The sequence below is a fragment of the Panthera uncia genome, chromosome E3 (genome assembly GCF_023721935.1).
Source record: "Panthera uncia isolate 11264 chromosome E3, Puncia_PCG_1.0, whole genome shotgun sequence".
Taxonomy (NCBI): domain Eukaryota; kingdom Metazoa; phylum Chordata; class Mammalia; order Carnivora; family Felidae; genus Panthera; species Panthera uncia.
This window is the reverse complement of record NC_064815.1, coordinates 27,606,581-27,620,396: the sequence shown is the minus strand read 5'-3', so window position 1 is coordinate 27,620,396 and position 13,816 is coordinate 27,606,581. Positions and strand designations below refer to the sequence as shown.

The 13,816-nt window shown below is 37.9% G+C and overlaps 1 protein-coding gene across 5 annotated transcripts in view; it reads left to right on the top strand.

The window, feature by feature from the left end:
* Window positions 1–13,816, top strand: part of LOC125928549 (cytochrome P450 3A12) — a 134,677-nt gene that overhangs the window by 39,065 nt on the left and 81,796 nt on the right. For 3 of the 5 annotated variants that reach the window (XM_049639275.1, XM_049639272.1, XM_049639276.1), the window contains 4 exons: window positions 988–1,087; window positions 7,237–7,350; window positions 7,635–7,723; window positions 9,053–9,201. The exons of 1 other annotated variant lie outside the window; for it this stretch is intronic. In XM_049639275.1, the coding sequence (XP_049495232.1) occupies window positions 988–1,087; window positions 7,237–7,350; window positions 7,635–7,723; window positions 9,053–9,201 (452 nt within the window). The remainder of the gene's footprint in view (window positions 1–987; window positions 1,088–7,236; window positions 7,351–7,634; window positions 7,724–9,052; window positions 9,202–13,816) is intronic. One more of the 5 variants, XM_049639273.1, reaches the window with a different exon arrangement.

The window sequence follows — 13,816 nt, the reverse complement described above, 5'->3', positions numbered from 1 at the left end:
TAGGGGACTTATGGAAAATCTTCCATTTTGTTCTAACAAATGCAAATGATTTGTAGTAGAAAACACGATGCCAGAGAATGCTGTAATTAAGTGTAATCTAAACCTCATGCCAGTGGCTGGTTCCCATTAATGGGTCATATGGACAGTCAGGAGGTCAGGGTTAATTGGGATGGATCACATATAAGGAGTCAGCTTTGTGTGATACATGTGTCACAGTGGACTTGCCCTGCTACTAAGGGTTGTCACCTATATGGAGCCCAAGGGATTCACACTTGGGACCCACCTATAAATATAAATATAAGTAATAAAGGAAAATATATCTAAAATGAATTTATATGTTGCTTGTGTTTCTTTATCCTCGTTGTTTTTTTGTTTCAAATTTTTCTGAGTTAATGCTACCAAGGATTTCTCTTTAATATTTAAATAATATTTCCTTTAAAATGTAACTAGGAAACATATTTTAGAAAATAGAGCAAAGAAGTAATTCATAATTTTGCCATCCCTTTTTGAGCATTCCAAGTCTCTTCATTTGCAGACATATCTTACATATTTGTGATCATTGTGTCTACAATTTTCATCTAATATTGTGTCATTTCATGTGTTCATTTCATGTATTGATATATCTTCAAAATTATAATTATTAGTGACTGAGTGGGTGGATTCTCCTTCATTATTTTTTCGTTCTTAGATAATTTACTTGCCCCCAGTTATTTACTAACCTAACTTCTTCTTTGATAATATATATAAAATATTTGAAATGTTTGAAGTACTTCTAAAATATTTGAAATATTTTTACCATACAAAAAATTATAGAGAATAGTCCCAGAAATACCCATGTAAACACATGGACTCAATAAAGGTTCTAATGTTATTTCTGACTGTGGAATGGATTAGGTAACATCAGGTTAAAAGTCTGGACTTCCAAGAGTGGCTGCCACTGCAGAAACTGGCACGCTAAATTTAATCAGCTCTGTTTCCCCGACATAGGTTTTATGATGGGCGACAGCCAGTGTTGGCGATCACAGATCCGGACATGATCAAAACAGTGCTAGTGAAAGAATGCTATTCTGTCTTCACAAACCGGCGGGTAGGCATGGATTTATTTTAAATTTACATAGTTATTTATAAAACTTTTATTTCAAAATAATAATGGATTTACTGGAAATTGTCCCAGGAGGTGTCATGTCATGTGGCCTTCAAGCTGTTTTCTCTAAGATAATATCTTGCTTAACTATATAGGACAGTATCAAAGCAGAATTTGTCATTGGTTCTAGCCACAGAGCTTATTCAGATTCCAGCAGTTTTATGTTTACCCATTTGTGTGTGTGTGTGTGTGTGTGTGTGTGTGTTGCTGTCTGAACATTTATCTTACTTGTAGATTAGTGTATCTACCACCACAATCACGTTACAGAGCTGTTCCATCACCAAAAATCTCCCTCTTACTATTCTTTTGTAGGCACGGTGTGTAGCTTGTCTATTCATTGTATCAGGGTCTTCAGCAGAGCAAACATTATTTTTTATTTTCATAAGGCCAGTTTATTCGTTTTTTCCTTTTATGGGTTATGACTTTGGCATCAAGTTTGAAAACTCTTCACCTAGCCCTAAGTTGCAAAGATTTTCTCCAAGTATTTAGTTTTATGTTTTACATATAAGTATATAGTTTTGTATAGTTTTGTGTTTTACATTTAAGTCTGTGATCTGTTTTGTGTTAATTTTAGTGTTAATTGTGAGGTGTGAAATTTAGGTCAAAGATCTTTGTTTTTGGCCCATGAATGTCTAATGGCTCCAGCACCAGTGTGAAAAGGCTGTACTTCCTCCACTGAATTGCTTTTGTACCAATATCAAAATTCAGTGGTGCCTCTGTGTGTGTGTGTGTGTGTGTGTGTGTGTGTGTGTGTGTGTGTGTTTCTCATTCCCAGTTCTGTTCTTTGATCCTTGTATCTATCCCTGCACCGGTGCCAGGCTATCTTGATTACTGTAGCCATATAGTACCTCTAAACATATGTCCAGTGATTCCTCCCATTTTATTTTTGTTAGAATTGTGTTAGTTATTCCAGTGCCTTTGCCTTACAGTACAAATTTATAACCAGCTTATCTATGTTTATACAATATTTTCCAAGGCTTTGTAAGACATGATTTAATCCTATCAATCAATTTGTGGAAAATCTGTATCTTTACCTCGTCATGTCTCTCAATGTATGAACACAGTATGTGTTTATTTAGGTTTTCTCTTATTCTTTTCACCAACATTTTGCCCTCTGCATAGAGATCTCATACACGTTTTGTTAAATGTGCACCTAAAGTATTTTGCCTTCTTTGAGTGTTTATAATTGTTGTTGTGTTTTTAATGGGTTTTGACATATTCTTGTTATTATATAGAAATGTGATTGGTTTTTGTGTTGATTTTGTTTCCTACAACCTAGCTTAGTTCATTTATTTGATGCAGTGGTCTTTTTTTCCTAAAGTTTATTTATTTTGAGAGAGATAGAGAGAATCCCAAGCAGGCTCTGCAATCTCAGCCCAGAGCCCAATGTGGGGCTCCAGTTCATGAACTGTGAGATCATGACCTGAGCCAAAATCCAGATCTGGACACTTAACCAACTGAACTACCCAGGTACCTTGAGGGCTCTTTTTTTTATATTCCTCAATATTTTCTACATTGACAATTATGTCACTTGAAATAAGGACACTCTGATGTTTATTTTTCCAATCTGTATGCCTTTTATTTCGTTTTGTCTTATTGCATTAGCTAGGATTTCTACTACAATGTTGAATAAGAGTGGTGAGAGTGAACATTTTTGCCTTGTTCCTGATGTTAGGAGGAAATATTCAGTCTTTTGCCACCTAAAAATTCAGATATATATATTTACAATGAAACTGTATATGTTTGTGATGTTTTGATTTATGTATTATTATGAAATGAGTATGACAAGTGAATTAATGTAACCATCACCACCCAGAGTTATTTTGTGTGTGTGTTAAGAACATGTAAGATGTATTTTTTTTAAGCAAATTTCAGGTATACAGTACAATGTTAATAATTATAATCACCATGCAGTATATTCAGTCTCTAGAACTTAGTCATCTTATAACCAAAAGTTTACATTGTTTGATTAGTATCTGTCCCTTGCCCTCTGACCCAGCCTCTGATAATTATCACCTACCCACTATACTGAGCTTGACTTTATTTTTCTAAATTCCACTTATAAGTGGGATCATGAGATACCTGTCCTTCTGTGTCTAGTTTTGTTCCCTTAGTATCTTGCCCATGCTGTCCAGATTCATCCATCCTGTTGGAAATGGCAGGATTTCCTTCCTTTTTAAGGCTAAGTAGTATTCCATTTTCTTTATCCATTCATCTGTCCATTTACACTTAAAGTAATTTTTTTTTTTACTTAAAGTAATTATTGATAGGTTAGGATTTGCTGTTGTCATTTCAGCAGTCCAGATGTTTCATAGATCATTGTTCCTTTCTCCTGTCTTCCTTTGTGATTTTATGTTGCTTTTTTTTTTTACTAGTGGTATGCTTCTATTTTTCCTCTTTATCTTTTCTGTATCTACTCTAGGTTTTTGCTTACAAAAAACATCTACTCTAGGAGGCCTACATAAAACATCTTATAGATACAGCAGTCTATTTTAAGCTAATATGAACTGAACTTTGTTCACATTAAAAACTCAATGTTTTTACTCCTCCACCACCAATTTTATGTTTTTGATGTCACAATTTACATATTTTTATATTGTGTATTTAACAAATTAACAAATTATTATTTTAATTATTTGTCTTTTAACCTTTCACTAGAGTTATAAGTGATTTGGCTATCACCAGTACAATATCACTGTGTTCTGAATTTGACTATATATTTACATTTACCAGTGAGGTTTTAGACTTTCATGTGATTTCATGTTACTAGTAAGTGTCCTTTTTTTTTCAGCTTGAAGAACTCCCTTTAGTCTTTCTTATAATGCAGATTTAGTGGTGATGAATTCTTTCCACTTTTGATTCTCTGGAAATATCCTTATCTCTCATTTCTTTGTTTTAAGTTTATTTTAATTTATTTTGAGAGAGAGAGAGTAAGCAGGAGAGGGGCAGAGAGGGGTAGAGAGAGAATCTGAAGCAGGCTCCATGCTAACAATGCAAAGCCTGATGCTAGGCTCGATCGCACTAATCGTGAGATTGTGACCTGAGCCAAAATCAAGACACTTAACCAACAGATCCACCCAGGCACCCCAAATTCTCTCTCTTCAGAAGGTCTTCTTTTCTGGGTAAGTATTCTTGGTTGGTATTTTTTTTCAACACTTTGAATAAATCACCCACTAACTTCTGGCTCTCAAGATTTCTGCTGAGGAATCAGCTGATAGCCTCATGGATGTCCCCTTGTATGTGATGAGCTCCGTTTCTCCTGATTCTTTCAAGATTTTTTTAGTTTTTAATTTCTGACAGTTTTATTATAATGTGCCTTGGTGAAGTCTATTTTGGATTCAATCTTATAGGGGACTTTTATGCTTCATGTCTTAAGATCTCCATATATTTCCCCGGGTTTGGGAAGTTTTCAGCCATTGTTTCTTTAAAAAAAATTTTTTTTAAAACATTTATTCATTTTTGAGAGACAGAGAGAGACAGCACGAGCAGGGAAGGGGCAGAGAGAGTGAGACACAGAATCTAAAGGAGGCTCTAGACTCTGAGCAGTCAGCACAGAGCCCAACGCAGGGCTTGAACCCACGAACTGCGAGACCATGACCTGAGAGAAGTTGGATGCTCAACCGACCGAGCAATCCAGGCGCCCCTAGCCATTGTTTAAGTAAGCATTCTTCCCACTTTTTCCTTCTACCACTGAGTCTTCCATATGTGAATATTGTTTCACTTGATGGTGTCCTATAAGTCCTGTAGGCTTTTTTTCTCCAGTTATTTTCTCATCTTCTTCTTCTTCTTCTTTTTTTTTTTTTTTACCCTGCTCTGACTGGATAATTTAAACTAATCCAGGAGGGCATAGTTGATTAGGCAACTGGTGGCCATGTTAGCCACTGCATGTCATTGGCAGCAAGAGCAGTGGAGGGTTCTTTGTGGCTGCACAGCTGTTGGGGTCTTCAGTAGCACCACCAGATCCAGTGCCAGGAGATTGGAGCAAGCAGAATGTTGGCCAGAATTGGAGCTACGCATATGCTCATCTATGGAAGCTGAGAGCAGGCACATGCTCAAAACTGGGCTGGGACCACTGGTGGGGACCATGGCCAACTGTGGGTACAGAGGTAGCTTTGAGTGCCTGGGCTGTCTTTGGGCACTCAGGTGGCTTCAGGGGCTAGCTACTTGTTCATGCACAGCAGTCGGGGCTCATGACTGGAGTTCACACAGGCTGTGTAGTTTTACAGCTTCAGGGTTTAGCTCTGGTCTCAAGTGGTAGTGCATTCCAGTGACAGGAGTCAGGCCTGGCTCAGACACCTGAGAAACAGCTGGGGCCTGGGCTGCTTTGTACATATGCCCAGTCACAGAGGCCAGGGCTGGCTGCTGGTGCAGATTCCAGGCTCAGGGTGTTGGTGGTGACACTGGCTGAGGCAACTCAAGTGAGGGAAGATGGGGCAGAGCAGGACTCAGGGAGCTGGAACATACCAATGTGAAAACCTGTAGGACTCTCAGAAGCAAAATCTTTTGAAGGTGCACAGTGCTGTGCCAGCTGCTTGTTCCTTAGCAGCTAAGGTTTGCAGGGTCTTCTGCAGAGCAGGACACAGAGAACCATGGTTATTCATGCCACTTAGCTGATACTGGTAGTCCTGCCCTTTTTTGTTCCTAACTGTCTCTAGATGTGTCAGCTGTGTCAGTCTCCGGGAAGTTTGAAACCAAAGTGGGTCTCTTGTGCCATGCCCTGAAAGACTGGCGCCAGTGATCCCTTACCCTTCTGTCCGCTACCCAGCAGGGGCCCCTCTCAGTCTGAGGAGTGTCTTCCTGGTGCTGAGCAGTGCTGGCCTGGGGCCTGGGGTGATGTAGGCAGAATGAAGCTATTCTCCCTACTCTTCCTGTGCAGTTATTCTCAGGAGTTTTGCTCTATGGTGAGGTTGAAGCTTCTTAAATGGACTCCAAAGCTCTTAGGCCTATTTTTGTTTGTGGATAGCTGTCTAATTCTTGTTCTTTGTGGGGTGACAGAGGCTGGCATGACCCATTCCATCATCTTGGTGATGTCATATCAGTCTAACATCATTGAGGTGATGTTAGCTGTGGGGTTTTTTAGATGCTCTTTATTAAGTTGAGGAAGATTTCCTCTGTCCCTAGTTTGTGAGTTTTAAATGTGACTGGGTATTGGAGATATCTATATTAAAACAAAATATAGTTTTGGAAGATGGAAGAAAGATTTGAGCTGTTTGGCTTGATAGACCAGTCCCTACTGAGAAATAGAATTCTCTCACTCTTTTTCCTTCTGTCCCTTTAGGGAAATACAGGGGGAATAGTTTTCCATGTACCTGCATTATTTCTTCAGAATATCAGATAGATTCCTAATCTTTTTTTTAAGTTTATTTACTTATTTTGAGAAAGAGAGAGAGAGAGAAAGTGAGAGAGCTTGAGCGAGCGTGGGGGAGGGGCAGAGAGATGGAGAGAGAATCTCAAGCAGACTCTGTGCTGACAGCAAGTATCCTGACATGGCACTTGATCCCACAAACTGTGAGATCATGACCTGGACCAAAATCAAGAGTCAGATGCTTAACTGACTGAGCCACTCAGACACCCCAGATTCCTAATATTTTTAGTGTTAACTATACTGTTTTTTTTTTAAATCACCATATCAAGACATCTGTTTTTGAGTTGCTCCTGCTACAGATATATGTGAAGACAGAACTGGTCTGAGACAGCATACAGTTTGCCAGGGCTCTCTGGCTATCTCTACCAATCCATTTCTACTCTGCACCGTTTAGGAGAAGCACTAGTGTTAATCTTGTGTATGCCCCTGGAGGAGTAGTTTCCCTGCCAGATTTCCCCAACTGCATTTACTTCAAAAAGAAGATTGGAATAGAAGATTGGAAAGAAGTCTGGAAAGCATATCAGGTGGCTGGACGTCTCCTTCAGCCTTGCAGGAAGCTAGGCATTTGGGATAAATATTTATTGAGCATCTCGCATAGGGCCTGCTACTAATTAGATAGGCAGTAAATATTTGTTGAATAATTTCTGCCCGCTTAACAAATTTTCCACATCCCTTGAGAGACCTTCAAAACTTATATAAGGCAAAATGTCTTTTGCTTTGACGCTAGAGTCTTGGTCCAGTGGGATTTATGAAAAGTGCCATCTCTCTGTCTGAAGATGAACAATGGAAGAGAATACGAACAGTGCTGTCTCCAACCTTCACCAGTGGAAAACTCAAGGAGGTAAGAAAGGGAGGACTTTCAATTAGGAAGTTAAGGAATGCACCTGGGCACAGATAGAAACTAAGACCATAGTCCATCTCTTAGGGGTAGTCTGCTGAATTTGGGCTTTTTAAAAGGGGTATTTTATTTTCATGTCCTAGAAGAGACATAATAAGATATGTTATTTAAAAAAATGACTGCTTAAAAAACACGACAAAAAACATTGTTCCATGTTTGTGAAAGCCATATCATTCTAGGACTTGATTTTCTGATTTAACTTCAGGCAGTATTGTATTTGTGTGTAGATGTTCCCCATCATTGGCCAGTATGGAGATGTGTTGGTGAGGAACCTGAGGAAGGAGGCAGAGAAAGGCAAGCCCGTCACCTTGAAAGAGTAAGTAGAGCTTCACCTGCTGGGCTTCTGGCTCTGTCATGACACTTTCCAGCTGCTGCCACAGAGCCAAACTCCCACTGTTGAGTTAGTCCAGCGAACAAACAGAAGTAGGCTTGTGGTGCTACAAGTCCAGTGGGCCACCCAAGAAGAGGTAGCACCCCTCAAAAGGCAGGGCGGTCAGGAGAGAGAGGGTCTTCTTTTGTGTACGTGAGGCGGGATTAAGTTATCTGCTTGATTGTCCCCTTGGATATTCTGGAAGACAAAAATAACATTGTTTGAAAAGAAGAAACATAATTTGATGAATCATTGTATGTAGAGAGTATGGAATGGTGGGAGGAGAAGGCACTTTGTACATATTGGTGGGCAGTGGGTGGGACAGGGAAGTTATCATGTGGAACTTAGAACGACTTAAAGCCCTTCCTGATTTTGTTGAGGATATTAGCAAAACATTAAATATTAACTTTATGACCACTTGTCCTTCCTTCAATAACAAAGGAGAGAAGGCCCTGCACATGTTAGGGTAATATATATATATATATATATTTTTTTTTTTTGCCTTAACTGTGATATTTTTAAATTATGCAGGATGACCAGATGTACACTGGCACTGCCCTAGGAAAACTAGTGGAATATGATCACTTATCTATGACATCCCATAAATCAATATTGGAGTGATCTGGTATATATTTTTTGACCAGGAACATTCTTAGTTCTTATATTTTCCAGATATGAGTGTGTCCTCAGGGAAAGCTCTGATCACTGGAGTTGAGGAAGAGAGGGTCTTTCAGGAGCCTTAGCAGGGGTGTAGAGAAGAAGGGATGACATTCCTGGCAGCACAGATTGTGGTGTTGTTCTGTAATGTGCTGAAGAAGAATCAGCTCTGAGCATAGATACTGTGGTGAGAGAAGGTCCAGATCAGTTTCACCCTTCTTGACTCCCCTAGGAAGGGTTAATATTCCACCATTTACTCTGCCCAGACACAGTGCTAATCCGGCTTCTATTGTCCATGCTCGAAACACACTACTGTAATTTGCCTGACTCTGGGTTGGAGCTCATGACTGAGCTCATGGAGCTAAGAGGTGTGTCTGACTTGCCATAGTATCACCATCTTAGCACAGGGCCAGCTGCATCACTGACACCTCATGACCACTTCATGAGTGAGAGTGATCATATATAGACTCTTTAGATGATCCAGCAGGTGGTTCTGAAAGTGTGGCTCTTGTCTTGCCTGGGCATCAGAATCTACATGTACTTCCTCCTGTCTGTGTTGGATAAGGATGGTAAAGAGTTGCTGATTTTACGTATCCATGCCTTTCTTTCTCTACTCAGCATCTTGGGGGCCTACAGCATGGATGTGATTACTAGCACATCGTTTGGAGTGAACATTGATTCCCTCAACAACCCACGAGATCCCTTTGTGGAAAATACCAAGAAGCTCTTAAAATTTTCGTTTCTGGATCCATTTTTCTTCTCATTATGTACGTATACTACTATTTTTACTTTTTCTCTTCCCTTTTTTCTTTCCTTCTTCTCCTCCTTCATCCCTCACGTTCTCCCTTCCTACCATTCTACAACAATTTTATTGATATATAACTTCATTTAAAATATAATTCAATTGTTTTTATGGCTTGAGTTTCGTTGATAAAGGAATAGATAAAGAAAATGTGGTATGTATATTCAACAGCATCTTATTGAACCATAAAATGAAGGGAAATTCTGTACTGGACAACGTGGATGAATCCTGAAGGCTTTACGATAAGTGAAAAGAGTCAGAGAAAGATAAATACTGTATGATCTTAATACATGTAGAATCAAAAAACAACAACCAAGAACCAAAATCATACAAAGATGAGATCAGATTTGTGGTTACTAGAGGTAGGGGTGAAGGGGTAGGAATTGAATGAAGGTGATCAAAGGTACAAACATTCAGTTATAAGGGAGATAAGTACTTGACTGGTAATTTACAACATGATGACTATAGTTAACACTGCTGTATGATGTATTTGTAAATTGCTAAGAGAGTTGATTCTAGAAGTTCTCATCATAATGGAAAAATTTTTGGTTTTTTTAACTATATGAGATGATGGTTGTCAGCTAATTGCATTGTGATCATTTCTTTATATGTTTGTCAAGGAATTACGCAGTACACCTTAACTTATACAGTAGCTTAGATCTATTATAACTCAATGAAACTGAAAAAAATCATTTTGGAACATTCAAAGATTCATGCAGCTTTTACTGCAGTCAGTGGTTAGAATATCATCCACTCAAATCCTGTAGTTTTTTAGTATCACATCCCACTTTCCTTAACCCTACACCACCATGAATCTACTTTCTATCTTAATTGATTTGCCTTTTCTGGACTCTATACAGATAGAATAATAGAATATGTGAATTTTGTGGCTGGCTTCTTTCATTAGTATAATGTTTTCAAAGTTTATTCTTGTTATAGTGTGCATAATTACTTCCTTTCTTTTTATGGCAGAATAATATTCCATTGTATGGACATACTGCATTTTGTTTTTCCTCCCATCATTTGATGGACATTTGGGATGTTTACAACTCTTGGGTATTGTGAATAGTGCTGCTGTGAATATTCGTATAAGTTTTTGTTTAGATACCTGTTTTGAACCTTTTTTTTTTAGTTACTCAGGGGTGGAATTGCTAAGGTATGTAGTAACTTGTTATATGCTAAGGTATAATAAGTGTGCTTAACTTAATAAGGAACTGCCAAACTGTTTTCCACAATAGCTACACCATTTACATTCCCACCAGAAGGTATGAAGGTTCCAGTTTCTGACCATCCTTGCCAACATGTGGTTTACACTTGTCTACTGTTTTGATGATGGTCACCTTAATGGATGTGAAAGGGTATCTTATTGTGGTTTTGTTTTGCACTTCTCTAATGGCTAGTGAGGTTGAATAACTTTTTATATGCTTGTTGGCTGTTTCGTAACTTCTTTAGATAAATGTGTATTCAAATTTTTGCGCATTTATAGTTCAGTTTTTTGTCTTTTTGTTATTGAGTTATAAGAATTCTCTGTATCTTTTAGATACAAATTCCTTATCTGATACATGATTTGCAAATTTGTCTCTCATTCTGTAGGTGTTTTTTAACTTTCTTCAAAGTATTTTTCTGTAAGCATAAAATGTTTAATTTTGATGATGTACAATTTATGTATTTTTCCTTTTATTTCTCTGCTTTTGGTGTCATATCTTAGAATTCCCTGGGAAATCTGAGAGCATGAAGATTAATCCCTTGATTTTCTTCTAAGAGTAATAAAGTTTTAGCTTTTAGGTTTGGGTCTTTGATCCATTTTGAATTTCTTTTATATGTGGTATAAGTTAAGAGTCCTACTTCTTTTTTTTTTTTTTTTTTTTGGCATGTGACCATCCTCTCTTGTCCCAGCACCATTTATTGAGAAGACTTTTTTTTCTCCACTGAGTGGTCTTGGAAACTTTGTCAAAATCAGTTGACCATAAACACATGGGTATAATTTTGGACTCTAAATTCAATTCCATCGACCTTTATGTCTGTCCTTATGCCTGTACCACATTGCCTTGATCATTATGGCTTCATGGTAAGTTTTGAAACTGGAAGTCTGACTTCTACAACTTTATTCTTTTTTTTTTTTTTTTTGAGATTGTTTTGGCTATTCTGGGTCCCTTACAATTCCATATAAAATTTAAGTTTAGCATGTCATTTTCTACAAAGAAGCTAGCTAGGACTCTAATAGGGAATGCATTCGTCTGCATTTCAGGAGTATTGCCGTCTTGACAATATTAAGTTCTAATCCATGATCATTGGATGTTTTTCTATTTACATAGATCTTCTTTAATTTATTTCAATTAATATTTGTGGTTTTCAGAGTATAGTTTTGCTCTTCTTTTGTTAAATCTATTCCTAAGTATTCTGTTCTTCTCAATGTTGTTGTAAATGGAGTTATATTCATAATTTTGGTTTTAGATTTTTTATTGCAGTGTATTGAAACATAATTGACTTTGTATGTTGATCTTGTATCCTGAAACCCTGCTAAGCTGGTTTACTAGGTCCAATAGATTTTAATTCATTCCTTCAGATTTTCTATGTACAGTGCCATGTTATCTGATAATAAAGATGCTTTTACTTCTTTATTCCCTCAATGAATAGAGTTTCTTTATTTTTGTTTGTTTGTTTTGCCTACCTTTTCTGTCTAGAACTTCTAGTACATTGTTGAATAGAAGTGGCAATAGAGACAGCCTTGTTTTGTTTAATCTTAGGGGAAAGTGTTCAGTCTATTTCTATTCAGTATGGTGTTAGCTGTGAGTTTTTGTAGATGCCCTTTATCAGATTGAGAATATTCGTTTCCTAGTTTGTTGAGTGTTTTTGTTGCAAAAAGGTATTGGACAAAAGTATTGTCAAATACTTTTTCTGCATGTATTGAGATGGCCGTATGGTTTTTTAGAAAAATTGTTATTGTTATGCTGTATTATATAACCTTGCATTGCTGGATAAGCTCCTCCTGGTTATGGTGTATCCTTCTTTTGATAATGTTGCTGGATTCAGTTTGCTAGTATTTTGGTGAGGATGTGTGCATCCATGTCATGAGATACGTTGGTCTGTGTTTTCTTGTTCTTTGCTATCTTTGTCTGGTTTTAGTATCAGGGTAATACTGGCCTCATAGAATGAGTTTGGAAGTGTATCTACCTCTTCTATATTTTGGAAGAATTTGTGCAAAATTGGTGTTGATTCTACTTTAAATATTTGCTAGAACTCACCTGTGAAATCATCTGGAGCTCAGCTTCTTTTTGTGGGTAGTTTCTTCACTACCAGCTCAATCTTTTTGTCTTTCAGATTGCCTAATTTTTTAATGTCACTTTCTTTTTTTTAATTTTAAAAAAATGTTTATTTTTGAGACAGAGAGAGACAGAGCATGAGCAGGGGAGGGGCAGAGAGAGGGAGACACAGAATCTGAAGCAGGCTCCAGGCTCTGAGCTGTCAGTACAGAATCTGACATGGAGCTCACGGACTGTGAGATCATGACCTGAGCCAAAGTCAGACGCTTAAACGACTGAGCCACCCAGGCGCCCCAGTGTCAATTTCTAGTTTGTGTTTTTCTAGGAATTTTTTCATTTCATCTAAGTTTTCTAATTTATTGGCATACAGTTGTCCATGGGATTCCTTTTTAGTCTTTTTTATTTCTGTAATGTCAGTAGTAATCTCTCCTTTCATTTCTGATGATAGTAATTTGAATCTTCTCTCCTTTTTGTTTTGTCAGTCTAGCTAAATGAATGACCAAGCATTCTTAGAATGAATCAGCTTTGTTTCATTGATTTTTATGTTGTTTTTATTCCCTAGTTTGTAAGTTTCTTTTTTTTTTTAACGTTTATTTATTTTTGAGACAGAGAGAGACAGAGCATGAACAGGGAGGGGTAGAGAGAGAGGGAGACACAGAATCCAAAACAGGCTCCAGGCTCTGAGCTGTCAGCACAGAGCCTGACGCAGGGCTCGAACTCATGGACCGTGAGATCATGACCTGAGCCAAAGTCGGACGCTTAAGCGACCAAGCCACCCAGGGGCCCCATCTAGTTCGTAAGTTTCTGCTCTTGTCTCTATTGTTTGCTTCCTTCGGCTTGCTTTGGGTTTAGTTTCCTCTTGTTTTTTCAGCATGTGTTTGACAGAAAGCTGGGTCCTTGATTTGAGATCTTTGTTCCTTTTAAATGTAGACATTTAAAGCAATAAAATTCTTCCTTGTCTGGCACAAAAACAGACACATAGACCAGTGGAATAGAATAGAAACCCCAGAACTAGACCCACAAACGTATGGCCAACTCATCTTTGACAAAGCAGGAAAGAATATCCAATGGAAAAGAGACAGTCTCTTTAACAAATGGTGCTGGGAGAACTGGACAGCAACATGCAGAAGAATGAAACTAGACCACTTTCTCACACCATTTACAAAAATAAACTCAAAATGGATAAAGGACCTGAATGTGAGACAGGAAACCATCAAAACCCTAGAGGAGAAAGCAGGAAAAGACCTCTCTGACCTCAGCTGCAGCAATTTCTTACTTGACACATCCCCAAAGGCAAGGGAATTAAAAGCAAAAATG